Source organism: Buteo buteo, chromosome 10, assembly GCF_964188355.1.
Source record: "Buteo buteo chromosome 10, bButBut1.hap1.1, whole genome shotgun sequence".
In the NCBI taxonomy this organism is placed as follows: domain Eukaryota; kingdom Metazoa; phylum Chordata; class Aves; order Accipitriformes; family Accipitridae; genus Buteo; species Buteo buteo.
The window spans coordinates 8,451,842-8,479,466 of record NC_134180.1 but is presented as its reverse complement, the minus strand read 5'-3'; the positions used below and the strand labels follow the sequence as shown (position 1 = coordinate 8,479,466).

The following is a 27,625-nucleotide window of genomic DNA, read 5'->3' as shown; positions in this document are numbered from 1 at the left end:
CAACACTTCAAGCATCCCAGAAATTGGGCAAGTCACAGCCCTCAGTGCCCCAAGTACTTCTCTGAATCCCCCTGGGCATCTGTGCCAGGTGGGAAGCTTTCCAGGAAGGCTGCTCCCCCAAGACCTGGCTACTTCAAACTCCTGCAAGCAGAGCAGACCCAGGAGACACATTTCCATGCCATGCTTTGGCACACATAACCTCTAACCTAGGATAACACAGCAGCAAGGGAAGATGAGTATTGATGAACCCTTGGTCAGGTGAAATGGAAGAACTAAAACAGTCAAGGGCCTCAGCTGACACCAACAGACACAGCTCTGACAAACAAACCCATCCCATTTGCAATACCCTAGAGCTGCTCCAGTGCCTCTTTCTGGCTGGAAACCAAGCTATCAGTGCAGGCTGGCTCCCCAGACCCCAAGCAAACAGACCCCAAAGCAGCATTTGTCAGGGCTCTCCACCTCTCCTGGTCCTCTAGGAAGATGCACCTTTCTGTGCATTCCCATCATCTCCAGGCAAGAATCTCCCCCATCACCTGTAACCCTCATTGGAGAAGAGCCTTGCTTATGTCTCTGCTGAGCACCTTGCACAGCTGTTCCCTTGGAGCAGCCACATTCCTGGCCTTTGTAACAAGTCAGCAATAAGAAAAAGGTCATTTACGTCCATCACTGTGTATGTGGCAGTGAACGGGGCCAGGGCTGCCAGAGAACAGCCAGACAAGGGCCAGCCAGCGCTCTGCAGGGACATCTGTGCAGCTATCACTACAGATTTTGGGGGCAGCCAGTCCTGGACCCACACAGTTATCGCTGAGGGAAGGTGCAGAACAGTTTGGGGAAAAGGCTGCTGGGAAGCACCTGCTGGAGGAAGGACACTCGAGCACACTCTGCTCCTACCTCCCCCGAAAGCATCTACCATTTGCAAGATGGACCTTTGCCCTGGCTCTGTCTGGCTGCTTTTTACACCCACTGGATGCTCTCACCCAGCCCATACAGCTCCAGCCTACCCCAAGTCCAAGTCCCAGCCTACATATAGGGTGTAAAAAAAAACAACCCCAAACAAAGAAACAAAAAATAAAAATCAGAGACCCAAGTTCAAACCCCAGCATCGCTGTTTCGGCCTGATGAGGAAGGCAGCAAGGATGCTTGATGTGAGATATGATGTGACCACTCTCTGCCATCCCAGGCTCTAAAGGGCACTTGGCTCCCCAGCCACCGGCCCCATCCCCAGCTGAGCAAGCAGAGCTGCCCCTGGGGCACCTGCAGCCCTGTGCGTGCGGCCAGAGACGGATGGCTCCCCGGCTAGCACATCAGCCCTCCCCACGGGCTGACTCTCTGCATGAGCTATCTGTCAGGGGCAGGGATCATTGCCCAGCACAGAAACAGAGCTGAGCTATTCCCAGCTCCCCCCCGCACCATGGGTCAGCAGGGCTTAGACCCAAATGTGTGATGTGGAGGCAAGGCTGGCCAGGGCTGCTGGGTGGGACAGGTGGTTTTTCATCTCAAGTGGCCAAGATGCTGCTACAACTGCGGATGGAGCCCGTGCTGCCCAGGTGGTGACCTGCCAGGGGACAGGTCCACAAATGCATCCCCTTCTCCCTCAGCAGGACTCCGTGCCCTGTTTCCCCACCGAGAGCATTTGGAGGGGGAAGTATTCACCTGCTCCTGGGTCGCTCCTCACGTCTGTGGCCATATATCCCTAAGAAAACCCATCCTAGAGTATGTGGCAAACCCAGCCTGCCTGCAAGCTGCCATCCCCCCAAATGCAACCCCATTGCCTGGCTTGAAAACCTGCCCCAAGCGCCCTGCTGTCCCCTCCTTGCCTCATGTATGCCTTTAACAGTTTGCTGGATTACCCATTGCAACTAAAATAACAAAGCTACAAAAGAAGAGGGCAAACAAACGCGATATTCTGCAGCAATTAGGGCTAAACGGGGGAAAGGGGAGCAGGGAATGAATGGACAATGGGGAGGGCAGGGACGCGGCAGCCCAGGCCCTGGCAGGCTGGGCACGAACTGTCCTCGGGAGGCCGGGTCCGAGCCAGGGAGCAGCGAGCTGTATGTAAGGAAACGCAGGGAGATGAAAAGGGTTATTTAAACAAGCACCGGGCAGTCCCCACGGGGCCTCCCTGTCCACTGGGCTTCATCACAGAGTGTCCAGGGAAGAGCGGCTCCTGCCTTCCCCCCCTCACCGAGTCCTTTCAGGTGGCGGGGGGACGCTGGCAAGCTGCGGTGGGTTCGCTTAGAAAGGAAGGAATCCATTAATCTCCCTGGTAATTACTGCCACATATGGATTTGCACAATTACACTCCGTTAATTGGTTATTACAGGCAAGCCAGACTGATTGGGCAGAACGGCTGGGCTTTAACCCCTTCACCGTCCCCGGGGCCAGCCAGACACCGAGGCAGCCTTCCTCCCAAAACACTGCTGTATCCTCCTGTAACCTTGCTGGGACAAGCAAGCATGGCCCCCAGCACCCAGCCCAAGGTATCTTTGTTCCGATGCCTTCCTTTCGGCTGGAGATCCCAAGGAGGTGGACCAAGGGGAAGAACTGAGCCTGCACCTCAAAACGGCCAAACTCCCCAGCCGATTTCATCTGCTCTGGGTTTGCAGCAGACGCACCACATACTCCCCAGGGTGCCGAGGGACTGCAAACTCAGATCTTGTTTGTTTTGAGAAGGAGACCCAGATTCCTTGTGCACTTCGACTTTGTGCCCTCAAGCCCAGCAGGGTTGGTGCCAACAAGAGGAGAATCCACCCCCAAGTGTCTCTCGGTCTCTGAACACAGCTTCTCCAACTAGATTTGCAGTGTAACGCTTCTCTTCCTCAAAGCACTGAAAACAGAGGCTTTACTCTAGTAATAAATATATATATAGAACCACAGTAATACAGGCTACGCTATAAACCACAGATAAAGCCCTTGCAAAACTCCAGCCAGCAGAGCACTTCTGCCAGTTGGGTGTGGATGCAGCCTGGCCTCCCCACACCACAGCCACCACCTCCGACACCCCTCACAGGTAACGGGCCATCCAAGACCTGACCCCAAAATGTCTCATTCAGGATCCAACGACGTTTCTGGAGAAAGCTCAGAAGAGGCAGGCCAAGGCAAGAGCGATTTCTGCCAGAATCACGTCAAAAGCTTCCTGTTAAAAAGCCGTAACAAGAAAGCAAACAAGAGCATTGCAGAAAACCCACAGGGCAGCAGGGCCCATCTGAGGGGAGAGCTGCGTTCAGCAGCCACCGACATCAAGGACGGAGCAGGCGTTCGCATCCTGGCACATCAGAGCCACCACACTGCTGCTTGGCTTTTTCAGGCTCATGCCTACGTGATGCTCCTCCACAGGAGAGGGCACAGAGAAACCTACTCCAGACAGCTCATGGCACCCAGATAGAGAAGACCTTACACGTTGTTGCTTTCGGGGCACAGCAACGCACCGCTACACCACACTGTGCCTTCCCCATCCTGGCACATTCGGGTTTGCTCTCATTTACTGCATTATTACAGTTTCCCAGAGACTTTCTCTCTGCCCTTATTGTGACACATGTGGATGAGCCTTGAGACAGAACCCTGCTGCCCCATCCTCTCCCTTTCCCAAGGGCAGCCCAGCACCCCTCCCCAGAGAGGCAGCACCCACTTGGGAATAGGAGATGGCTCAGCACAAGCAAGAGACTTACAGGAAGAGCGGAGCAAAGCCAGGCATCGCACAACGCACACTGTGAGGACTTTCAACTCAACTTCTGAATCACCTCAGCAAGCTACTGCAACAGAACCAAGGAGAGAAACCAAGCAGGATCACAGCAAGGAAAGAAAAAAATCTCCAAACCACCCTCTAACCTCATACTCCAGGTAAAAAAGCCCTTAGGCAGCCTGCTTTCAGTTTTCAGCTGAAGTAGGTCAAGAGGACACTCAAAACACCTGCAGGAAACACCTACCCACCCCTTCCCCTACTGCTATCACTGCAGTAATGCCCACTGCAACACTCTTGGTCTAGCCTAGGAGAAACCCCCTCCTCATCAGCGAATTAAAGGGCTTTTACTGTCTTCTCTCTGCTGCAAGGAGTAGGGCCAGCAATAAAAGTCTTCTCCCTAGAAGATCACTGGCGTTACATGAAAGTTGCAGTAGGATTTGTTCCTATTGTTTCAGTCACTTGTGATTTCCCAGCTCCCTGAATTCAATACAGAAATTTTTTTCTCATGCAAAAGCCAGCTCCAAGCTCACTGTCTGAAGGGGACCATCTCGTCCATTGTAAAGGCAGCATCTCCCAGCTCCCTGTGAGTGTCTTCAAGCATGCGTGAGCTTGTCTTTGAAGAAGACAAAGGCAAGCTGGCCCTGCACCCATGAAAGGTTGCTGATCCCTCCTGTAAACCAATTGCCTCCGCAAAGTTCGGAATGAATCTTCAGAGCTGTCAAAGGGAAGATTGGGCAGAACCTGCAACTGTGCTTAAAAAGGTCAGCTGGGAAAAGTCAGCATGGGAAGGATGCTTGCTTTATTGACAGATGCAGAGTGGAAGGGGCTAACCTGTGAGTACCTGCAAGCTGGTTTTGGCAGCACACGCTACACTTCAACTCTGGGCTCCATTGGCTGCAGCTGGTGACAAATCCTGTGCAGATCACTTCCAGACAACAGAGTCTGTGGACTAAGCCTGAAACTGAGACTGGGGCTGAGCACCAGGCAGAGCTCTCGTGTGCCCTTCCTTCATCCTGAAGGATGAGAGGAGTAAGCTGGTGGGATGGGCGCCTTTCTGGCTCTCATGACCCAGATCAGCTTTTTAGATCTCTGAGACTAGAGCATAATTTTCTCTCTGTCTTTTACTTGCATGCACACCTATTTGTCCACGTTTCTGTAGGAAACAGAGCTGTGAGCATCCAGGCATTTGCTGGCAGTTTCTCATGTGTAAGGTAAATCAACCCAGTAAAAAGTCAGGGAATCTTCCAAAACTGATGGAATTTGACCCAAACTCCCCTCACCCTGGGAGCACTTTAGAATCCAGGTATGTTGAGTGTTTGGCATACTTGTAAAAATAAATAAATAGAATTTTTAAAAAATTACAACAATTCTTCAATGCCCTCGTTATAACATGAGCTCTGCCAGCGTGGAAATATACCAAGGATGTCTTAACAGCCATGCATCACCTCCCCATTTGTGTGGCACTACAGAAAACCTGCTAGAATTGCACAGGGTTCATGCAAGGAGCTGTTGTACACCAGCGCTATCGCCAGGCACAAGCCTAGGTGGCTTTTCCAAAATGCTTTCAAGTTCCTGCCTAGCTCTCAGTCCTGCCTTTTGCCCAAGTCCCTTTCCCCTTAGCCTGCTCAAGGGAAGGATTTAAACCCACAGGCTCTTTGTGTGCCTCACAGGTGGTCTGAGCCCAGACGGCAGGACAGATTTACCAGCCCCTTGCCACGCTTAGAGCTGGTACCAGCTCAGTGAGTCCTGGACGCCAGCAAGTGTGCCTTTGGGGCAGACATTAGCAATAGGAGGTGATAACGGGCCCTGCTGTGCCCCACAGGCTGCCACCACACGCCAAGGACAGTCATGGTCTGTGTAGCCGAGGGAAGCGAGGCAGAGAGAAGGGGAAAGCAACTTCACTGCAAGCCCAAGCCAGAGCCAGCAAATGCCTGCCCACTGCCTGCTACCTTGTCATCTCAGCATGCTGCCTGCCCCTTTGGACTCAGTTAACATCTCCTGCCCTCTCTGCAGTCCCTCCAGCCCGCGATCTGCCTAAGACGGGCGGGTTTCGATTCCCAGGGTTTGGCCCCTAGTGTAAAGGTTACTTTGCATCCAACTGGATCAATTCCAGCGTTGTGCCACTAGTTTACCTGATATACAGGAATCAGACAAATAGTGTATCTGCTGATGCTAATTAAACTTGATATTGATGTGGATATGTGACGTATTTACTAAGAAAGCAGCAAGAGAAGTTGTTGGTTTAAATTTTATGTGACTTGGAAATATATAAAGGCAAGTAAACATACTCCTTTTGGCCAGAATATTGTTATACATATATTGCAAAGAAGCTCATATGCAGCAGAGGTAGTGAAACACATTGGGTCAGGTCAAAACACAAACCAGGTTCAAAGGGATCTGAAATTAATTACACCATTATGGCATTTTCCCAGTGGAATTCTCTCGCTCTGTACATACCCATGCACATATTTAATATATTTGACAAAATCAGTATTTATCCAGGGAAAGCTTCAGTTTTTGGAGAAACACCACTTTGTTAAAAGTATTATTCTTACGGAAAATTCTTGACTGGCTTTACATGTAACTTCCACCTGTCCTTTAGTGACCTTTATGAGCTGACCTCCAGAACTCCTTTAGTATAAGCCATGGCAGCCCTCACCCATAAATACAGTATCACCTTCCACACCCTAAACACTCTTCTTGAGGAAAGCACAGACTCACAGAAAACAGGTCTGGAAGAGACCTGGCAAGCTCATCTCACCCATCTTCCTGCCCCAAATCAGACCAGAGACCTCTGGGGACAGAGCTGCCACCTCTATCCCCAGCCCATCTGTCCCATCACATTGCCACCACTCCTGTTAAACAGCTTTTCCCAGCATCTAAACTGAGCCTCTTCTCCTGCAATGGAGAGTGCAGCACAGCGCTACGAGGATTTCTTTCCAAAACCTGCACCTGAATTAAACTCCCATAAAGGCTCCCTTCAGTTGGCACCTATTGCTATAGGAGTAGCGTGCCCAGGAGGCTGGGCAAACCCCACGGCTCTTGGCAATGGCCACAGCGGTGTCCCGCCACCCCTCCGCACCGCTGCCCAGCACCGCCAATTCGTGTGGGGTCAGGGCAAGGACTTACAGAAGTGAGGGAAGGAGCCTGTCTCCAGGGGATAAGGAGCCTGCGTGCCCGGCTGCATTTCCAACCTGCGTCCTGTCTCTTTAGCAGACTCGACCATGAAGGGAGGTTTGAGACCAGCTCTCTCAGCTGCGCTGGGCTGTTGGAGAAAGAAAGGAGCGTTTACACGTTACGGAGCAGCATCCTCACGATCTGTCCTAAGTTACAAATTTACCTCCCAGACCTTGACCGGGGCTGGGGTTTCCTGTGTTTGCTCTTTGGGCTCCTGTCTCTTTGGAAAGCGGGAGATGTTGCAATGCTGGGGGGAGGGCTGGCTGCACAGGCTGCCTAGGAAAGGCCCTGCAACGCAAAGGAGTTGGTCCGAAGTGGCTCTGCTGAGAAAGTGTCTCCTGGAGGAGATTTCTTTTCGAACCCCAGCTCCTAAAGGAACAAAACCAAGCAAACAACTGCCATCGTGTCTGAGCATCTCTCTTGGTTCTGCTTTCCTCCTTCTCTCTGCCAGTTGGTCTTTTTTCTCACATCTGCAAGCCTACCCACTCTGTCTGTCTGATAACCAACTTTGCCATCGAGAAGGTGGTAGTGTTAGCCACATCACCACTGGACTCCAGTAGAGACCAGGCATAGCTGGCTTTTCCCTCATCGAAGCTGTCGGAGGACTGTGGGGGCAGGTGACAAGGGAGCAATGTCCTGTACGCATTCCTGGGCAGCATCACTAGCTGCTTGCAGGTGACCTGGACAGACCCTTGTCTCCAGAAGGCTTTCAGAAGACAACCAGCCTGCACTGTGACCAGTTTTTCTTGTGCTGAAGTTAGAGCCCCTGGCTTTGTCCCTGAGCTTGCTTATCTCTGTTAAACTCTCGAATTGCACATGGGCGTCTGCCTGCATCTTCCCCCTGTGTTTGGATTTTGCCAGTCCTGATGGAGAAGAGCTACAAGCAAACAACATTCCTCTCCCCTGTCTGCACTGATAATCTTGGGATCGCCTCTCCTCTGCGCACCCCTTCAGGCTGTGTCAACATCCTCGCGGTTGTGGAGGGCAGGATTGCTCTGACTTCGCTGCCCCATCCCGTACACTGTGTGCTGCCCAGCCCAGCCCAACAACACAAAGAATATTCCTCTGGGATGTGAGTCAGACCTGCTAGGGGGTTTTAACCACCTCCCTCTCCTAGACTTCACATTTACAGCAACAAAAATGCAGGTCCCAGAGTGAAGAGTGATCTCAAGACTTCTCCTTCCAGAGACTTTCAGAAATTGCAGCCTCTGCATTGCTGTAACCCCTTCAGATCAGCAGAGAGAGCATTGCTAAAGCCAAGGTGGGCCACACAGCCCCTTCCTCCTAAGGGCCAACCACCGAGACATCTCCCGCAGGAGAAACAACCGCAGGGAGTCCAGGCAGGCAGAGCTGGCAAGGGTGCTGAATTGCTGGTTTGATTTTTTCTTGCACTTTTAGGAAATTCTTAATCTGAAATTACAACAAATTCCTCAGATTCAAGTTCTCATGGAGCTGAACCTCCCCTGCAGGGTAGTCTGGATTGGAGCCAGGACGTGAGAAGAGAGACATGGAAAGATAAGATACCCTGTGGCATCAGCTCTGGGCCTCTTTAGGAGCCACAGAAATCCAGTGTGCTCTGTCTGCTGTCTCTTCTCCCCACAAGCATTGCTCCTCTTACATCCTTACACTGCTGTGAGTAAGACGGATGCAAACTCCTCCTTTTTTTTTTGGTTTTTACCCAGGAAGGGCTGCCCAGCAGTCAGGTCACTAGTCAGGGGCTCCAGATCCTCTCGAACCTGCCACTGACCATTCAGATCCACTCAGGTTTGCCTCCCCAGTTCCCACAGCAGTGAGATTTTGGTGCCCTGAGCTGTGGTGCTTGGATCCCTCTTGCTATCCCTTTCCCTTTCTCAGACCTAAGATACTACAGCAGCTGCCAGAGCATGGAGCCACTCCAGAAATGAATCTCCAGCGTTAGGTGGCACAGCTTTAATTACATGACAGGAGCCAGAAGAAAGGCTATGAAACACTGCTCTTTCAAAATCTTAAACCTCCACTTGGAGCACTTTGTGTGGCTACGAGCACAAGTAGCAGGACATGAACTCTGCAAGCACACAAAGGAGCTGATTCAATGTCCTGTTGATACAGCCTAGCAAAATAAGCTAACGATGGAGAGGATTGCAGGTTTTCATATGTGAGGGAAGGATTTACAGTGATACCAAAGGAATTATTTCAGCCCCACAGTGACAATACCCACCCACTTCCTTATTATATTTTATTGATCTTGCCCTAAATACATGTGGCTGGAGGAAATGATGCATAAATTACTAACAAGTTAATTTCTTGCTCCAACACAGACTCACAACAGCCCTTTGAAGGGGAACCAGGAAAGACAATGTGTGAAAGGATAAAGGCAATGAGACAAGCTTGGATGTAATAATCCCATGTGAATGATTATTGCTGCAACTAATGTAATCTAATAATGAAGAATTTACGCCAGATGTCCCCCGGAATATGCCAGGCAGACTCGGGATTCAGCAGTGGATCCATTTCTAAGGAAACCTTGTTAGGAGGAAAAAAAATGCTGTTGTCTGTTCATCAAATGAGAGGCTGTAGACCTCTATACTCGGAGTCGCAACAAAAGCATGGCTTGCAAAGCTTCCTGGGAGCATGTTCATTAGGCCTGATTGCCAATTTGTTTTCAGGTGCAGTTTAAGATGTTGGGTTTGGCCTATAAAGCTCCTAACAGTCTAGGAGCAGCCCATTTCAGAAGCTGCCCCTTACCCCAAGCCAGAGATACCACCAGGATTCCCTGTATCTCCCTAGGGCAGAGAGAGAGCTGCGAGGAGGGCAATCTCCAGGACAGGTGAAGGAAGAGTGGAGAACACCTCCTTTTTTTATTTTCAACTTGCATCCCTTCAGCTCCCACAAGGATATCCTAGACCAGAGCTCCATCCCCATCCTGGGGCATGATGCACCCCATATACCACCTTCCTTCTCACAAGCTGCAGCATATGGGGACACCATGTAGCAAGGAAAAGGAAAACAGAGAGCTCTGCACCAGAGGTGTATCATGGCACACCCAGGCTGCTGCGAGAGGAAATCACCTTCACCTTGGTTCATGCCCTTTAGAAGCCCATTCTGCAGCAGGCAGGCTGAGCACAGGCCTGGCGGAGCGCTGCTGGCCATCCAGGTCTTCATGAAGACCTGAACTAGACCACATTTGTTGCCCAAAGAGCAGACCAGAGTTGGGATGATTTGTTATTTCAGATCCAGCACTGAGCAAATGCTCTTCTAGCACAGATATGAGGACAGCACTACCAATGGGCACTGATTTCCATGGCATGTTAGGCAATCAGCCAAACCAGAGACCTGACATCCAACACTTCCTCTTCATTCAAAAACCCACAAGGTAAGTTTACAAAACAGGCACAAACCACACTTTTGCCCTCCCTCCTTTCCTCTGCTGCTAATTCATCCCCTCCTTGGAGGTATTTCATACAGGCACTGCAAACACCTATTCTGGTCACGCTTTGGGGTTTGAACTGCTGTTCATAATTCCTCCTTACTAACCACTGTTATTTAAGTAGCTCTGATGGTAAGAAGGGGGAAGGGAAGCTTTAGCAAGACCCAGATCCACTAAAACACAAACCACTACATTCAACTGGAAAGATTTGTTTAAGCCCCATTAACTTAATTGGGACTTAACATCTTGTTCATTCGTTGTTTTTGCAGAAGACCCAGAGATCTCCACAGTGAACCTGTGTGACTCCAGTACTGAGTCACGGGCATGGAACATGGTTTGATTGTGTCAAAATCACAGCCGCGGTGCTTCTCCCATGATCCTCCTTTGTCAGCTAGTTTGATAGCGTAGGCTGCTTGTCTATGTTGAAATCTGTTTCACGGGGGCTCTTTGATCTGTGCCTGTGTGCTGCTGTTTTGTTCTAACAGGCACACAGCTGCTGCAAAGGACTTTGCAAACAACAATACATAGCTGCACTTAGGACTTGCAAACCCTGATTTTAGTCAGTTTGTATGTCAGATGTCACCATGCCTAGAAACAACTTACAAACAGGACCAAAGATCAGGCCTAATTTTAGCAAGCCTTTGGGCTTTGCATCCCCTGACTGTGCTTGCTTTGATGAAACATGATCATAGGATGAAAGAAAGCAAAAACCCAGCTGGCACCTGCTGGGAGGGCAGGGAGAGAGAATCTGGCAGACAGGAGGTTCCTACAGAGATTGCCAACACTACTACATGTCTGTTTTGCTTTTTGGGCAGCATGGTGAATCCAAAGGTAATAAACATTTGGCTTGGCTGGCCAGACAAGATGTGCCCACATCAGATACTGCACTCTCCCTCCTCGCTCGCTAGCATCTCTGCACCTCTCAAGGCAGCTCCTTCTGCTGTGCTTCGAGTCTCCATCCCCTGAGCTTCAGAGAGGATCCAGGCTCTGCTGGAGTGAAACACATATGTGGGAATAGCTGTTCCCTTATAAAGAGCAGGCTGGCCTGCTCTATACCAGACATCTGGACAACTGATTTCAAATTTCAGTTTGCAGCACAACACAAGGATTGTTGTTAGAGGACATCTTTGAACGTCAGGAAACTTTGAGGTATCTGTAGTATTTTTAGGACAAGTTTTATTTACAATTCAGTGCCGTGAAAAGACAAATATTTAACTAAACCGGGAGCGACTTTGTTCTCCAAATACTTTCAGTGCGGAAGAGTGACTCTGCAGTGAAAAAAAACTTGCTGTTGTCTTGAGCATCAAGAGGTTAGTAAAGATTCTCAACCACCCTTTCTCTTGGTTTGAAGTCCTGAATAAAGGACTGCAGCCCAGCTGTGCTCCGTAACCAAAGAGCATTTAGCGTGCTCTCTTTTCGCCAGTCAGGATGCAATTTCTTTCTATAAATATCTAGTGGTTTTACTGTGCCATTGAACATGCAGGTGAGCTGGCTCAATACATTTATCAGCCGACCACCTGCAGCCTGGATGACTCATTGCCCCTGCAGCAAGTAACATCCTCTGATGGAGGACAGGCAGACAAGTCAAACCGCTGGGCTGTAACAACCCTCGCTAGCTTTCAAAACCCATTCCTCACCCCCACTCTCTCTCCAGAGAAGCCTACAGCACCTCTTCAGAGGGGTGGGCTGTAGATCTAGGTACGAGGACCTGCACCCTGGGCCCACCAGCTGGATTTTAGGGAGGTGGTCTGGCCTGCTGGGCCCCTTCTGGGAAGGAAGGGGCTGCTGATAGCATTACCATGGCTGCACTCTATCGCAGGGACCGGTGCTTGCCTGCACTGGAAACAATGCGCTAGGCAAACATACAGACTTTTGTGGAAGCTACAGCAATTAGGTTAATTAAGAGCTGGGGTGGTCCCATATGTTTTCTGATCTGTTGTTTTTTAGGTCTCCTATTGCACCTGTTCCCACAGCATCCAAACACCCTGAAGGCTTAGATTTTCCCAGTCCAGACATGGGGACAGAAGGACGGCTGTCCCAGATCAGAGCAAAGGCCTGTTTGGCCTCATATCCAGCAGCAGAGAGAGAGGGCAGGAGGATAAGAATGTTGTCATTCCCCTGGTACAAGTCCTCTGCTCTCCCTAGGGAGGTCCCAAAGCTCTTCTCTAAGGAGTTCAGTATCGTTGTGACACCATCCCTGGAGGTATTAAAAGACGTGTAGATGTGGCGCTTAGGGACATGGTTTAGTGGGACTTGGCAATGTTAAGTTCACGGTTGGACTCAATGATCTTAAAGGTCTTTTCCAACATAAATGATTCTATGATTCTGTTTTAGACAGAAGGTAGAGGCATGAATTTCCCAGACTTAGCTGTCAGCAGCGCTGGAGAATTAAACCAAGTGCTCATTTTTCCAGGCCACAAGCTCAGTGCTAGAAGACCAAATAGCCCCAGCTTGGGATTTCCGAAACAGCCAAAGAGATTCAGACACCAAATCAACCCCACTGTCCGGGACTTGTGCACCCAAATCCCTGGGGTTGCTTGGAGCATCCCTGCAGACATGGAGTGCCACAGCACTGGGAAACACCCAGGCTCCTCTCAGAGAGCCTCTGCTTTTTGCACGGGGTGCACAGCACCAACTTCCACCTGCAGTACCACTCACAGCCTGGGACAGGGGTTTGGAGTAGGCAACTTCTCAGGGCTCCTCAAATGCCATTTCCTAAGATCCTCTGACAAATTCTTTCCTCGGGTGAAAGCTCAAGGAGAAACCTGCTCTTCAGAGTTAGCTTTGCTCATTGCAAAGGCCAGGGGAGCCCATGTTCCCCAAACTCTTCCAAGACAGATGGTTCATCCTTGCACAGGGCATTTCTCTGAGGCAGAATCACTTTCTGGAGCTACACTTCAGTGCTGACGTGAAAGCAGAGAGTATCCGTCTGCTGTTTGCAACCACTGCCATTTCCACCGCTCATGCAGGAACATGAATAAAGTGCTTTTAAAGTCCACAGAGTCTCCATCACCAATTTCTGTCACCAAAAGGCTGACCTGCAAGACTTGCTCCCGCTTAGTAGACAGGGAAGGATGTTGCAAAGGTTCATTCACCATTTAATGGGCTGAGAACCAAAATCTGCCGTGTGTGTGTGCAGGGAAACAGGAAGCAAAAGTGACAAAAGCATTGACTGACCCATTGTGTGTGTGCACGTGGGCGCGCGCGTGTGTGCGCGTGTTATTAGCTTCGTCTGGCAGCATTTGAAACGCTTTTGCCAGCACCTAAAGGAACCGCTTCTGAATTTAATACAGCCAAACTGAATGAATTGCACTCTGGAGACAAGGGTGATCTGTATCTGACTTCTTTTCAGTGCTTACATGACTTCAGTAAGTCTTGATTGTAAGTAATTACAGTTACTTTACAAGAAGCTTTTCCTGTCCAGTATGTTTTCAAAATCCAGATTTTAAACTCAATCCTAGGAAAGGCATGGATTTTCTAATGAGTGCTCTCCTCCCAACACGTCAGCTAGGATTTTATACCAGAAGTGAAACCCTCTACTCAGGCAGGGCAAATTAAAGAGGGCACTGAATATTCCTAAAGAAAGAGCTAATAGAGGGAAAAGAAAATGAACCAGATTGATCTGTACTGACCTCAGCAGTTATATCCAGCTGCCCCATTTCAAAAGAGCAGTGACAAATGCATTCAGGTGTAGAGCTGGCCTTTCTTTAGTGCAGATAAACCACCACCCTGAGCAAACGCTGCATGTCTGAGTAGCGCGTGCAAAATTCACTGTGGCTTTACCAATTGCCCACACAATGCAAACTGCCACTCTTCCCTCCGAGGGCACATGGCGAGGGTCTCTCACCTCTACCCCAAACCCTGTACCCGCCAAAAAATACGGGAAGAAGAGCGCAAGTGGCAGGCGAGAAGGGCCGTGCAAAACAGAGATGGAGCTGTTCTTCCCTCCAGGAAAGGAGGAAGAGCAGTGGAGAACATGGGCTGTCTCCCTGCTCCTGCCTGCGTGACTCCATGATGACTACTTCATCACTAAGTGCTTCAGCCAAATCCTCTGCCTTTAGTTGCAAGAGGTTACTGACACTGGTGAGTTTTTCTCCACAAGTGCCTTTGACAGTAGAAGAACCTCCGATACATCTGGTTGTTTGCAGGGGTTGTGTTGGTCAAAAGTGATTTGCTGTGAAGCAACAAAGATCTCTGTTCTCTGACAATGACCCGGCAGTTCCTAACTCATCTGCAGAGCTTTCCTCTGCTGCCTTTGAAGGCCATGCAGGTCAGACTCCAGCCTGGGAACAGCCCCGTGACACAGACAGCATATCCTGCTCTCCACCCAGGGACCAACCTGGGGTTCCTGGTACCAACTGAGGCAAGGGAGGAGGAGGAAATAGTGAGGAGTGGAGAAGGCCCTTTCTATCTTAGGATGGGGCTTTCTGGGACAACTCCCACTGTCTTTCTGCTCAAACTGTATCATTTCCCCATGGGATATCTTGGTGGTTCATGTGAAGCCAGCATTTCACCATGTCTGATTTTTATGTTATCTGGATTATTTGCGCTGACACAAGATAAGGTGAAGCAGGAATGTCGCTGTTTCTTGCAGCGTGGGCTGCACTATATTTTCTCCTTGGTTTAGGCCAGGCTAGGCTTGATTTCCCAAGATCCCAAAGTGAATACATCCTGCCTGATTGCAGCCCCTCCTTTCCCAGAAATCATCCTGTGGAATAAGCCCTGAACAAAGTGTTTCCTGTCTCCCATTTAACCCTTTTCATTCCACCCAAGCGCTCTATGGCCCAAGGCTTGCTCCAGAAGGTATGGATTCAATGTGATTCACTCTTCCTGCCCACTCAGAGCCTGTCAAAAGCCCAAAATGACAGCACTGGAGTGCCAGAAGCAAGCAAGTCACCTGCAATTTCACACCTGCCATCACTGCTTTCATGGCAGCTGGCGAGGCGAGAAGTTGATGAAGGTCCCACTTGGCCCAGGCTGAAAGTCAAAGCAACTGTTGGGCTTTTCAGGCAATGTCCTTCCCTGAAGTAGGAATGCAGGTAGAAAACCTGCTGGCAGCTGCCCGGGGGCATCTGCTGCCTTGCTGAGGAGGCATTTGTGCTTTTTGCACACTGTCCTGTTCTTCGCAGCAGCTTTCCTGAGCTGGAAAAAGCATTGGCCATCATCAGCTGTGGAAACACTTTCTGGGCTGTGGATTTCTTTCTCACCACTGGAGCCACAGCTGAACTATGTTGGCCAAGTCGGCCTCCCTTCTAGGTGAGATTTAATAGTGCCAGGTGAGTAGCAATAACCATCCGGCAGGTTTTGACTCCTCTGGTCAAATCTAACCTGCAATTTTGCTTGTTTCTCCCTAAACACGTGCATGAGAGAGGCTGTAAACCAGGCTAGGGAGCTCCATAGTACAACTGTGCAAATGCTATGACAGGCTGGGCTCTGATGCCTGCTTTCCTGCCCTCCATCAAGCTTCCACTGCCCACTACCAACAGGAGGATGGCCTGCCTGTCCATGGGCAAACCCATGCTGTATTTCTCATTTGATGTGAGTTACGGCTCCTAGGGAGCAGCGACATTGTGGACCTTTATGTCCCTGACCAAGAGCTCACCATAGCAACTTGCTCCCTTAGGTCTATGGGCTGAAGATCCCTCGCCAAATACCAACCACCAATACCCTCAGCCACACACTAGCACCATGCTCAAGCCAAGAGGAGGGAGCCAGCGCCCTGCAAGAACCAGCGGAATCCAAACAGGACTAAGACTCAGGACAGAAACCAGACTCACAGAAGTTTAAGTATTTTGCATTGCACAGACACTGTATGTTGCAGTCTGGCCTCCTGGCCCTAATATCCTCTGACAGCTCCCAGACCAGGAGCTGAGCAGGTTAGTGATTTGAGCAAAACACCAACTCCTGTGGGAGCTGCTGCTTTAAAGTCCCTGCTGCCAGTCCTCAGCAAAGCACGCAAGGACCTGCAAAGATGTGCAGTCTCCAGAGCCTGTAGCAGCGACTTATCTTTGTGAATGAAGAACTGCTGGCCAAATGCTGGGTCCAGTTCAACCCCTGAAAACTGGAACTGTGGAAGGCAACTTCAGCCAGGGCCTGGTAAATGACTTCCTGATTGATGGCTAATTGCTTATGAAAACAGAAGGCACAAACCCAATCTGGGCAGGTCTTATACTGTCCATATCATCAAGGGCCACCGAAACACCCACCCCAAATCAAACACTACCTGTCTGTTTGAGACTTTAAGTGAAATTTTGTTTCTAAGTCCCCTTCTGTCAGACTACAGATGTAAAAAGCTAAAGCCACCCAGGTAGCTCGGTTCATCAGGAATGTGTTAAGTTATGCCACAAAAACCATCCCCTTGCCAAGCAGCAAACACGCAGAGCTGTGAAAGGACATGCGTGCCTCCCAGTTAATGTCACCTTCACAGCTTCCATAGGTCACGGCACAAGCAGGTATCTGCTCCGAAATAAGATGCCAGGCAGAACACGGACCCCATTCTGAACAATGCCACAGGCCCAGGGAGAGCTGAGGAATTTAAGGGAAATGGAACAACAGAAAATAGGGAAAGCCCCTCCAGAAAAGACCTTGCGGCCCTTCAGTGGCCACACAGCACTGCACCATATAGAGGAGTGATATAAGGGAGTTACTAAATGACTGCCTGCCAGCAAGCGTTCCCATGGCCATTCTTGCCAGCATGGGAACTATACACATAGCAAACAACAGAAGAGCTGTGTTCACAGGCACCGCGACAGAGACACATCTGCTGCAAATAAAACAACTTCCTGAAGATCCTAAAGGACCTGGACACACCATGCCATCCTAACTGGTAACTCATATCCTGAAGCAGGAAAAAACAGTGCCAGGAGAGGACCAAGTATCAAGCAACCTGGACAAGCACAGGCTAGGGTTTTGCCTGTGCCCTGGACTAAGATTAATTATGAGGGTAGACATAACCTGTAAGTCACTGCAAGGAAGGAGATCCCCTTCAAGGAGTCTTTGTCTGGCCTAGGGGATATATGGAGAGATAGAGGACTAATCCCACCCAAATGTGGTCTCGCTCCTGCTGCCTCTAGCAGTCACAAGGGATGAAGGCTTGGGAGAAAGAGAAGGGATAATTTTATAGTCTCTTTTCTGGCAAGAAAGCCCCTGTAAGATCCCAGGGAAAGCTGCTAGAAGCACCATCTCTGGTCAGGAAAGGAGAAGCTGGGCTGCCCTGACTGCAGCAGGGTAGGAACCATGCTGGCCTGAGCAACTCTCTCCAGAGGATGCTACGGGGCCATGCATATAGAGGACAACAACAAGGACAGGCTGGGGGACCCATGTGGTGGTTTAGCTCTCAAAACAGCTCCTGCAGGGATTCAGAGCAGGGCGTTTCAGGCTAATCTCTATGTCCCCTCAGGGAACCTAAAGGATTACTGCTCTACATCTGCTCACATGGTTGGGCCCCACCTTGTCAAGGCGGGGGAAGCGCTGACAGCCGCTCTCAGTTCTTTAATCGGTTTGGGATAAACAGCAATGGGCCCTGTCCACTGTGGCACAGCACCTCTTAATTGACTCCCTTGCTCACAGGCCTGATGGCTTCTCTTGAGCTTTGCCTAGGGCAGGAATGCATCTCATGGTTTATAATCAAGGCCTGGCTCCTGGCAGCAGCTACAGAGAGCCACAGCGCAGCTTCCTTGGCTATGTCAGGGGTTGGGAAAGGGTGGCCACAGGAGCGTCTGGCCATCACTGGAATCTAGCCAGTACTAGCCCATGGGAGAGTCTTTGGTTCCAGCCCAAGCCAGGGTGGGAGCAAAGGTCCATAGACAGCAGTCATCACTAGTCCCCAGAGCTGTCCACGGTCTCCCATGCTCAGCTAACTTCCCAGCAGAAACGGCTGCAAAAGACCTGCATGGGCTGAGGGGTTTGTGGCGTTAACTATGCACCAAGATCACCTACTTGCTTCTCTTTCTGCTCTCCTCGCCCTCCTGAGCATACCTCTCGCAAAGCTCACTGCTCGTCCAGGCACCTGCATTACAAGGACACGTCGCTGAGCCTTCCTACTTCCTTTCAGGACTGGGAATGCTGGTTTGGGGTCCAGCTTTGGCTGTGCTAGTTCCCAGGCAGTCAGTGCCATCTGGTGGCTTCTCTTTCCTTGACTGCTATGAAAACGGACAGCTAAATAAGGGACAGCCTTGCTATTTAGCCAGTCTTCCCCCAGCCCCTCAAGTTCTCCTGATGAAGCTGTATCCAAGGGCTGACCTAAATCATTTAGATGATGTACATTTCCAAAAAGGGAGCATTACATTAAAACATTTTATTAAATACTGTTACAAATAGGACAATACATATCAGATTCTATGTCAGAGATTTTTAATTTATGATTATAACTTAAACATAACTTAAGAAAGACTTTCTCATTTGAAGTCCTTTAACAGCATAATAAATCATACTTGCAATATATATACACAAATCTCAGGCTTCCATTTTATTTGTAAATCATATGCAGGCATGAAATCCTTACAAACACCTCTGAATTATTTTAAAATTACCTGGGCCCAGATCAATGGCCACAGAGCTACTCAGGAACAAGTATTTTACAATACATTTACAGTTAATAGCACAGAAATATCCACAGTAAAAAATGCACAATTAAATATTTACGTATACACCTGTATTACAGTGCATAATCCCACAGGGATAAGATCATTTCAGATCTACTTGCTGCATTCAGAAACCAGAGTACCTAGTATATGCACTATGAATCCTAGTGCTATTACCAGAAAAACAAAGAAAAACAAAGAAAAACAAAGAAAAACAAAGAAAAACAAAGAAAAAGAAAAAAAGAGAGAAAAAAAAAAAGAAAGAGGTTAAAGTCCCTAAGCTTTCTGAGACATGCAGCAGAAACCCAAATAATGGCCCATATCATTACAGGCATATTTATGGACTAGGACATCCTCTTAAAATAAACTGACTTCAACAACAGACCAGATCAATGGTTTCAAAGCTATTCAATGAATATTTTTTCATCCCAGTTACTCTGTTTCTACAAGTATAACCCATCTGACTCCAGAGAAGACATCTCCAGCAGTGTAGTAAGTGATGTGAAATAATGCATGTCTTCACCTCACCTAGGTACCTTTGAGTAGACCAGAGGAGAAACCAGCCTCCTCTTTAGGCAGCAGCTTACTATTTGCTCACCATCTGGACAAGAGATGGCAAGCTCCCAGTTATGATAACTACATGACTGAATGTAGACAGTATTTTGCCAGAAGGCCAGAGTTTTACTCTGTGCTTGTCTTCAATGGAAATACCAGACAGCTTGAATTCAAAATTTCTGAACAATACACAAGGTCAATCATCTTGTCAGCAAGCGGTAAAAACATCTGGACAGCTGCTGATTTGCATGCAGTTTCATTCTCCAGAAATCTCTGAGACGTAAGTAAAGAAGGCTTCAATTCCTGCAGAGAGAACGAAATTCCTCTATAAATTGGAAAGTTGTCATAGATTTGTATTTGCTCTCATTTCAGAGGAACTTTGTATGCAGCAGGTAGCAAAAATGCACAAAAGTGTTCCTAATACTATATGCAGCTGGACAGAATGCTAAGCACAATCATCCGTAAGAAGCTGAATAACCATTTCTAAAGCAATAAATCCATCAGTCTTGTTAAGAACTTGCATGCAATGCCAAGATGCCTATTAGGTACCCCAAAGCACATATCGCTATTTCAGCAATTGTATAGCAATTAACAGCTCTGATTGCTTGTGTGATTAAAAGGAAGAGAATTTGTGAGTGCAGCTATCTCATGTGCTTACCTGAAACATCCAGAGTTAGACATTCTGGCCAGCACTTTGGAAACTACCTTCAGTGGTTAGGCTTTGGCAGCTACTATAAAAAAACAGAAATGAAAAATACTTTCATGACAACTGGTTTATATCAAAAGGATTTTAGCAAAGTGATTGCAGTGTTTTTCATGGGGTTTTTTTTGAGATGGAACTTACCTGGAAGGAGTAAATTTCTTTGCTGCAAGAAGAATAAGAAAAGATATTAGCATTTCAAGATGAAAGCCCCATCATGCAAAATTTTTCTTCTACTAAAACCCCTCTCATTTCTGAATATCTGATAAAAAGCCATTATCTAGCAATAAATCTCACAGGCAGTTATTACTATGTTGTCATTAGCCCCATCTCAAATACCCATTCACTTTCTCTGGTAGTAATTACCAATAAATAAAATGTTGCTTTTTTCTTCTAATTCTTGTTTTCTAAATATTAATTTTTTTACTATTTTTTGTTTTAAAATGTTCCTCCAAAAGCCAAACATGGCATGTATGCAGGCTTCTTGAAAATAATTTTGAAATTTCTTTAAGTATGGGAATTTTCATTTTTTCAAAAAGCAAGGTATTGGGGTTTGGAGGGGTGTTTTTTCCCTCCACTGAAAATTTTTCAGGAAGGTAAATAAAACCAGTGGACCCACTCCAATTGCTCACCTTTTCTTCGGAAACGTCTTGCAAGCCAAAGGAGGAATGATGCCGTGGACAACAGAGAGGCACTTGTGGCTGCTATGCCCACAGAGACATAGCTGACTTGTTCAGAAGCTGAGAGGATGAAAAAATTTCAGTGAGATCAAGAGTCATGTGTGGTCTTTGAAGCCCTCTCTACTTCTTCCTTTATCTTGTGCTTTTCAAGAGGAACCAGAATTGCAGCTTGTAACCCTTAAGTTTTCTCTTGCTGAGACAGGACACATTCTGTACACAAGGTAAAAAGCTGCATACTAAAAATCATCCCACCCATTGACAAAGCAATGGCAAGGCAACAAGCTAGCTATACCAGGGTCTGTCTAACTTCCAGCCTCACATGACACTTTATGCTCATCTTTTATTTTTCATGTTTCAGTTCATATTTTAATTCTCACTGTCTTCCTCTTTGAGCAATCCTGTTGAGACCAATTAAATTATTCAAGGTTCTAAGTTCTGCTCAAGCAAATAAAGTGGAGTTGAGCTTTTAGAACCTCAAGCAAAAGCATTTCAGGCAGGGCAAGGATATTCCTATTAAGGACAGTGACAGAGCTCTTAATGCCTTGAATGGGAAGGCAAGACTGAGACTTCTGACCTGTAAAATTACAGCCTTTGACAGAAAAGCTCTGTGAGGTCTTTTGGCCGAGGAGTTCACCCAAGAAACTATCACACCAAATTAACAAATCTATAAACTGTTCCTCTGAGAAACAGACTTATGGATGCAGATTTCACCACAAGGTTCTGTTTCTCCAGAAAAGCTTTTTTTCTTTATTGATATGGAAAAAGCTCAACATGAGAAATATTTTAATTAAAACCCAAACAAAACAACCCGAGATCAGGTTGCAGCTTTTGGTTTTGGATAAGAAATCAACATTTTTCACCAAGACCTTTTAGGAATTTTCCCCCCTTCTATTTTCAAAAAAAAATACTGAGAGATTTTGTTGGGCTTTTTAATTCATGGACTTCACTAGAAGTTCTAGCTCACTGTTGGTGTTACATCTTCCACCCTTCCACACCTCATTTGACTAGAAACCCAGGGCCACCCTCTGTGGCTAGTCACAGGTAAAATACCTTCACATGTGGGCAGACTGGCACTCCAGTTTCCTGAATGATTGCACTCAAGAACATGAGAACCATTGAGCCTCCATCCTTCTAGACAGCTGAAGTGGCAGGCTGTGTTGTATGTGAAGTTCCCAGCACCATGTGAGCAATCCATAGAGCTTTTCTCAGGAGAGCTCAGTGGTTCACACTGTACAACTGAAATACAGAAAGAAATGGTTAAGAGTCATTAAGGACTTCCCTGTCTTTGGCCCTGCTTTTTGCACTAGTACATGTACCCTGTTTTTTCAAATTCATTTAGCTTTGGGATGGGAGCAGTTCACAGAGCTGTGAGCAAGCATTTCTAAGGCAGGGCAAATCACAGCTGAAAACATGAGACAGCACAGAGTTTAGTTTGGAGCCAGGACCCTGTAGGAATATGGATTTCAGTGTGTTCTCCAGTGACAAGAGAACTGTATTTGCCAACCCAGTAAATCCTACCTTTGCATTTTGGCACTGGCTCTGACCACTGTCCCTGTGCCGTGCACTCAATGCTGGATGGGCCGTCCAGAACGTAGCCCTCGCTGCAGCGGAAATCACAACGCGAGCGATAGGCGAGATCTGCAGGAGCGTGGTCACAGGTCACAAAGCCTTCTTCTGGCCAGGTTACAGCCTCACATCTCACAGCTGCAACACACAGATCATTCCAGAAATCAGCACAGATGCCTCAGGAATTCAAGACACCAATGCTGACAGCCCCAAGTGCTCAGGTGAGCAGAATAAGGAAAGGTACCTGCACAGGATGGCTGCTGCCTGTCCCAGGCCCCAGAAGACCCACACTGCAGTGTGGCTGGTCCTGTCAGGGCAAATCCTTCCTCACAGGTGAACTCACAGGTGGTACCCCAGGTGAGCTCCACAGAGGGATGGGAGCAGTTCACAGCACCATGAGCAGGCATTTCTAAGGCAGGACAGGTCACAGCTGAAAAGCATTAAGAAACAGCACAGAGCTTAGCTTGGAGTAGGTCAAGATAAACACTCTTTTTTGAGCTGACAAGAGGAGTGCCCTGCCTGGAGCTGTCCCCTACAAAGCCATGGTACTTCCCTTCAGACCTAGCAGTGTCTCAGGAAACAGGGCTTTCAGCATGTTGCACAGTGCAGCCAGAACCCCTAAACATACACCTAAAGCATGCAAGCTATCATGAGACTGGCTGCAGGTTATACTCCACAAGTGCACTGCATAAACAAACACTGGCTCCCATTTGGGATGTAGGGAATAAAGACCTCCTGTCAGAACACTCCACTTCAAAAGTCTGTTATCATATGTGTTGGGGACACAGTTCCTGAGTATTGCTTGTCACCGTGCACTGCTGTTTCCTCTTTAAAACAACAGGCTAAATGATATCTGTCTTGAGATCTGCTTATGAAAAGTGCTATAAACATGCTGGGGATGACTGTTACTCCTTGACTACAGTTGAATGAGGAAGTCTCTTGAGAGTATTCGAGCTACTCTAAGCTTTAATGGATGATTTCCAACCCAGTAAATCCTACCTTTGCATTTTGGCACTGGCTCTGACCACTGTCCCTGTGCCGTGCACTCAATGCTGGATGGGCCGTCCAGAACGTAGCCCTCGCTGCAGCGGAAATCACAACACGAGCGATAGGCGAGATCTGCAGGAGCGTGGTCACAGGTCACAAAGCCTTCTTCTGGCCAGGTTACAGCCTCACATCTCACAGCTGCAACACACAGATCATTCCAGAAATCAGCACAGATGCCTCAGGAATTCAAGACACCAATGCTGACAGCCCCAAGTGCTCAGGTGAGCAGAATAAGGAAAGGTACCTGCACAGGATGGCTGCTGCCTGTCCCAGGCCCCAGAAGACCCACACTGCAGTGTGGCTGGTCCTGTCAGGGCAAATCCTTCCTCACAGGTGAACTCACAGGTGGTACCCCAGGTGAGCTCCACAGAGGGATGGGAGCAGTTCACAGCACCATGAGCAGGCATTTCTAAGGCAGGACAGGTCACAGCTGAAAAGTGTAAGAAACAGCACAGAGCTTAGCTTGCAATAAACCATAAAAAGTTTTTTTCTTTCCTGAAACTTAGCAACATATTGCCTAAATGGAAGCAGCTTTAAAAAGGAGATCTACTATGCTGCCATTTCAGAAAGCAGATAGGAGTGGAAAGTCTCAAAATGGAAGACTGACTTTTAAGGCAAGGCTGCAAATTCATCTGCAGCTCATGACAGCAACTAGTTACAATCCAAAATTTTCCCATTTTGACTGCTGCTTGGTGATGTTTGATGCTTTTATTTGCTTCAAACAGTAGCTTATTCTAAGCTGAACACCTCAAAAATAATTCCTGCAGTCAGGACTAACTGGCCTGTTGTGAGCAGTCTCAAAGCTAGGTCATCTCTATCCCTTGTTCCCCACTAAGTGGTGGAAAAGTCTTTCCCTACAAGGAAATCTAGACCAGGGCCAGAACGTTCATCCTGCCCATTTAATCTCTTCAGGAGCAAAAAGACCTGTGTGCTGCAATAATATAGCACCTTTACCACATAATTCATTACAAAGGAATGGGACAGAACTTCAATTTGTACCTACTAACAGAGCAGCACTCAATTTTACAGAGCTATGTATAACGTAGAAAGCTCACCTATCATGCTTGAGAAGCTCACCTTTGCATGCTGCAAGGGGGGCAGACCAGTCCCCAGAAGAGGTACAGTATACAGATTCCAGTGCAGTCAGTTCATAGCCTTCCTCACACTGAACTGTGCAGGATGAGTTGTAGCTGAAGTTCTCCAATGGATGGTTGCACTGGAGGCTCCCATGATCAGGTTTCTTTAGTGGATCACAACTCTCAACTTCAAAGAAACACAAAAACGTACACAGTCAGTCTCATTGGCTGAGCAGGTGAATCAACAAGCCAAACTGAACACTAGCTAGCATGAATATTGCCCTGGTTGAAAAGCAGGATGGAGTAATCTTACCAAACTCGCATTCAGGCCCATAGAATCCAGGGTTACAATGGCAAGTATGATTGTTAATAGTCTCTATGCATTCTCCACGGCCACTGCAGAGAGATGGGTTGCAAGAAGCTGGGGGGAAAAAAAAAAATAAAAAAAATAAAAAATACAGCAAATTATAAAAGAATCATCAATTGCCACTAATGAAACCTGGCTACCACTTTGTTTATCTTTCTGGCACTAATCAAGCACTTTATATAGCAAAACAAACTGGAAATTCCATGACCACTTTTTCTCAGGTAGATAGTAGCAATATTTAAAATGCAAAAGGAACAATATGCCATGGGTGTGCTGGTTTTGGCTGGGATAGAGTTAATGGTCTTCACAGTAGCTAGTATGGGCTATGTTTTGGATTTGAGCTGAAAACAGTGTTGATAACAGAGGGATGTTTTATTTACTGCTGAGCAGTGCTTATACAGAGTCAAGGCCTTTTCTGCTTCTCACCCCACCCCACCAGCAAGTAGGCTGGGGGTGCACAAGAAGCTGGGAGGGGACACAGCTGGGACAGCTGACCCCAACTGACCAAAGGGATATTCCAGATTATATGATGTCATACTCAGTATATAAAGCTGGGGGAAGAAGGAACGGGGGATGCTTGGAGTTATGGTGCTTGTCTTCCCAAGTAACCGTTACACGCGATGGAGCCCTGCTTTCCTGGAGATGGCTGAACACCTGCCTGCCGATGAGAAGTAGTGATGAATTCCTTGTTTTGCTTTGCTTGCGCGTACAGCTTTTCTTCACCTATTAAACTGTCTTTCAGCCCACGAGTTTTCTCACTTTTACCCTTCTGATTCTCTCCCCCATCCCATAGTGAGGGAGGTGAGTGAGCAGCTGCATGGTGCTTAGTTGCCAGTTGGAGTTAAACCACAACAGTGGAGTAGGTAGAAATCCTCAACAGGTACATTCTTCATTAACTCACCACAGCTCTAATTTGGCTGATATTTCACTTGCATTTGTGTTTTGGCCTAGCCTTAGCCACCTCTTACACAAAGTGTCTATCTAATCCAGTGGTCTATAGTCAGCAGGCAGACGCCTCCAAAAGGGCAATTCTTAGCTAGCTGAGACACCCACTTGAGAGTGGAATGAAAGTCATCACCTGGAAAAACCTGCTTCCCTCCACTGATTATAGAGAAGGTCTGGTGATTTGCGCATAAAAGATGTATAATATTCTGGGAGCTAAAAGGTAAGTGAGATCAATCCAGCTCTTAGAACAAGAACAACCTTAGCCCTGTAAGTAAGGATAAGCGTACAAGTGCTTACAGGGTCAGGTAGTTAATATGTAAGACTACGTTAACCAACTCATCCCACCCACCATCTCATCTCCACAGGGTCACACTAGAACGGCCGTTATCACACCATACCTGTGTAGCACAAGGCGACCTTCTTTTTTTCACACTGTTCATCATTCCATTTGCCGTCATCCTTCCCTCTTTTGATGTAGATTTCAACACAGTCCTCATTGTTCCCTTTGCCATTTGGCTCACCTGAAGCCCAGTTTTCTGCCTCTTCTGTTAGTTCTTTGTTAGTTCCAATCCAGGTCCATACCTCATTAATTTTTCTGATTCCAATCCAGTAATAACCCGGATTGAAGGGTAAGAAGTTATTGAGATAGTTGATTTCGTCCTTATTCTGAATGGCAACCATGTTAGTATACCTCTTTTTGCACCACAGCTCTGCTTCCCTGTAGGTCATGTTTGTATCTGAATAATGGTATGTCCAACAATTCACCCCCTGCAGTATTGTAAGTCCTAGAATGAAAAGATGTCAAAAAGTTGGTGTCTGACTTTTTCCCTCCTCTCTCTAGGAGAGGATATGTAAAGCTCTATAAATATTGCAAACTTGCCAATATTTGAAACTGCTTAAAAAGTAGTGGCAATTATTTTATAAACAATCAACTGGCAAGCTTCAAAACAGGCATGTCAGCATCAAGTGCAGGGACTTCAGCCTGTGAAACTATGTCTGATCACACAAGGCTTTGCAGACTTCATAGCAAACTACAGGAGCCAATTATGTATTTGACAGGCAAGCAGGGAAACATGCCATTCTAGCTAGAGTTTCTCTATGTGAACCTAGCCTCAACTTAATTAGGTCAGGTTAAAAAATTCCATTTAATTCTGAGCTCAAACAGAACAGTCACACTAATATTACCATTCAACTAGTTTTCTACACAGAGAAATACACACTTACCATAAGCAAGAAGAGATAGGAACCACAAGCAAATCATGTTTGACAGTTTTCTCTTCTCTTTATCTTTTAAGTGGATGGCTATGAGAGATCAAAGGAACACATTTGTAGAGAACAAATACTGACTTCTTACAATTCAATAAAAAATATTGTCTATGCAATCTTTTCTACATACTTTTAAACAATTATTCTGAAGATTTAAGATTCCTATTTTTAAGAAATTATTAATTTTATAACAGTTCTTAATATCAAGATAGCATTTAAATGTAAACAGGTTTTAAAGAACACTGACACAGAATTCTATCTGTCCAGTTTTCCTTTAGCTGAGCAATTAAACAGAATAACACTCTCCATTTATACTCACAGGTTGTAGTTGTGGTGGCTGGGTGGCAAAAGTCCTCTGCGATATTTCTCAGTGACTGATTTCTGTTGCTAAGTTGCTGAATACAGACTTGAAGATTAAGCTCAGCTCCAAGCGTCTGGACTGTGTAATCCTCTGCCTTTAGTACGGCCTTTTATTCTCTCAGCTGGCCTGTCCTCCACGAGACGGGAAATTTCTTGTGGAAAAAAATTTCTTGGAAAATCCCGGGATCTGACCCTCCCACACATTAAGCCTGACAC

The 27,625-nt window shown here is 47.3% G+C and overlaps 2 protein-coding genes across 3 annotated transcripts in view; one reads left to right on the top strand and one right to left on the bottom strand.

The window, feature by feature from the left end:
• The window catches only part of LOC142035872 (14 kDa phosphohistidine phosphatase-like), a 381,702-nt gene that overhangs the window by 333,178 nt on the left and 20,899 nt on the right, over positions 1 to 27,625 (top strand). The window lies entirely within an intron of this gene.
• Positions 18,541 to 27,488, bottom strand: SELE (selectin E). 2 transcript variants are annotated; one of them, XM_075038474.1, is made up of 14 exons: positions 27,369 to 27,488; positions 27,008 to 27,085; positions 26,182 to 26,568; positions 24,785 to 24,892; positions 24,473 to 24,658; positions 23,640 to 23,825; positions 23,348 to 23,533; positions 22,593 to 22,778; positions 22,301 to 22,486; positions 21,833 to 22,018; positions 20,735 to 20,842; positions 20,247 to 20,268; positions 20,061 to 20,133; positions 18,541 to 19,705 (listed from the first exon to the last, which is right to left on the bottom strand). In XM_075038474.1, exons 2-13 carry the CDS (start codon positions 27,042 to 27,044, stop codon positions 20,076 to 20,078), a joined length of 1,836 nt encoding a protein of 611 aa, XP_074894575.1. In that variant the 5' UTR covers positions 27,045 to 27,085; positions 27,369 to 27,488; the 3' UTR covers positions 18,541 to 19,705; positions 20,061 to 20,075. The 2 variants fall into 2 exon arrangements, with proteins under 2 accessions (XP_074894575.1, XP_074894576.1); XM_075038475.1 differs by having other exon boundaries at positions 20,061 to 20,130.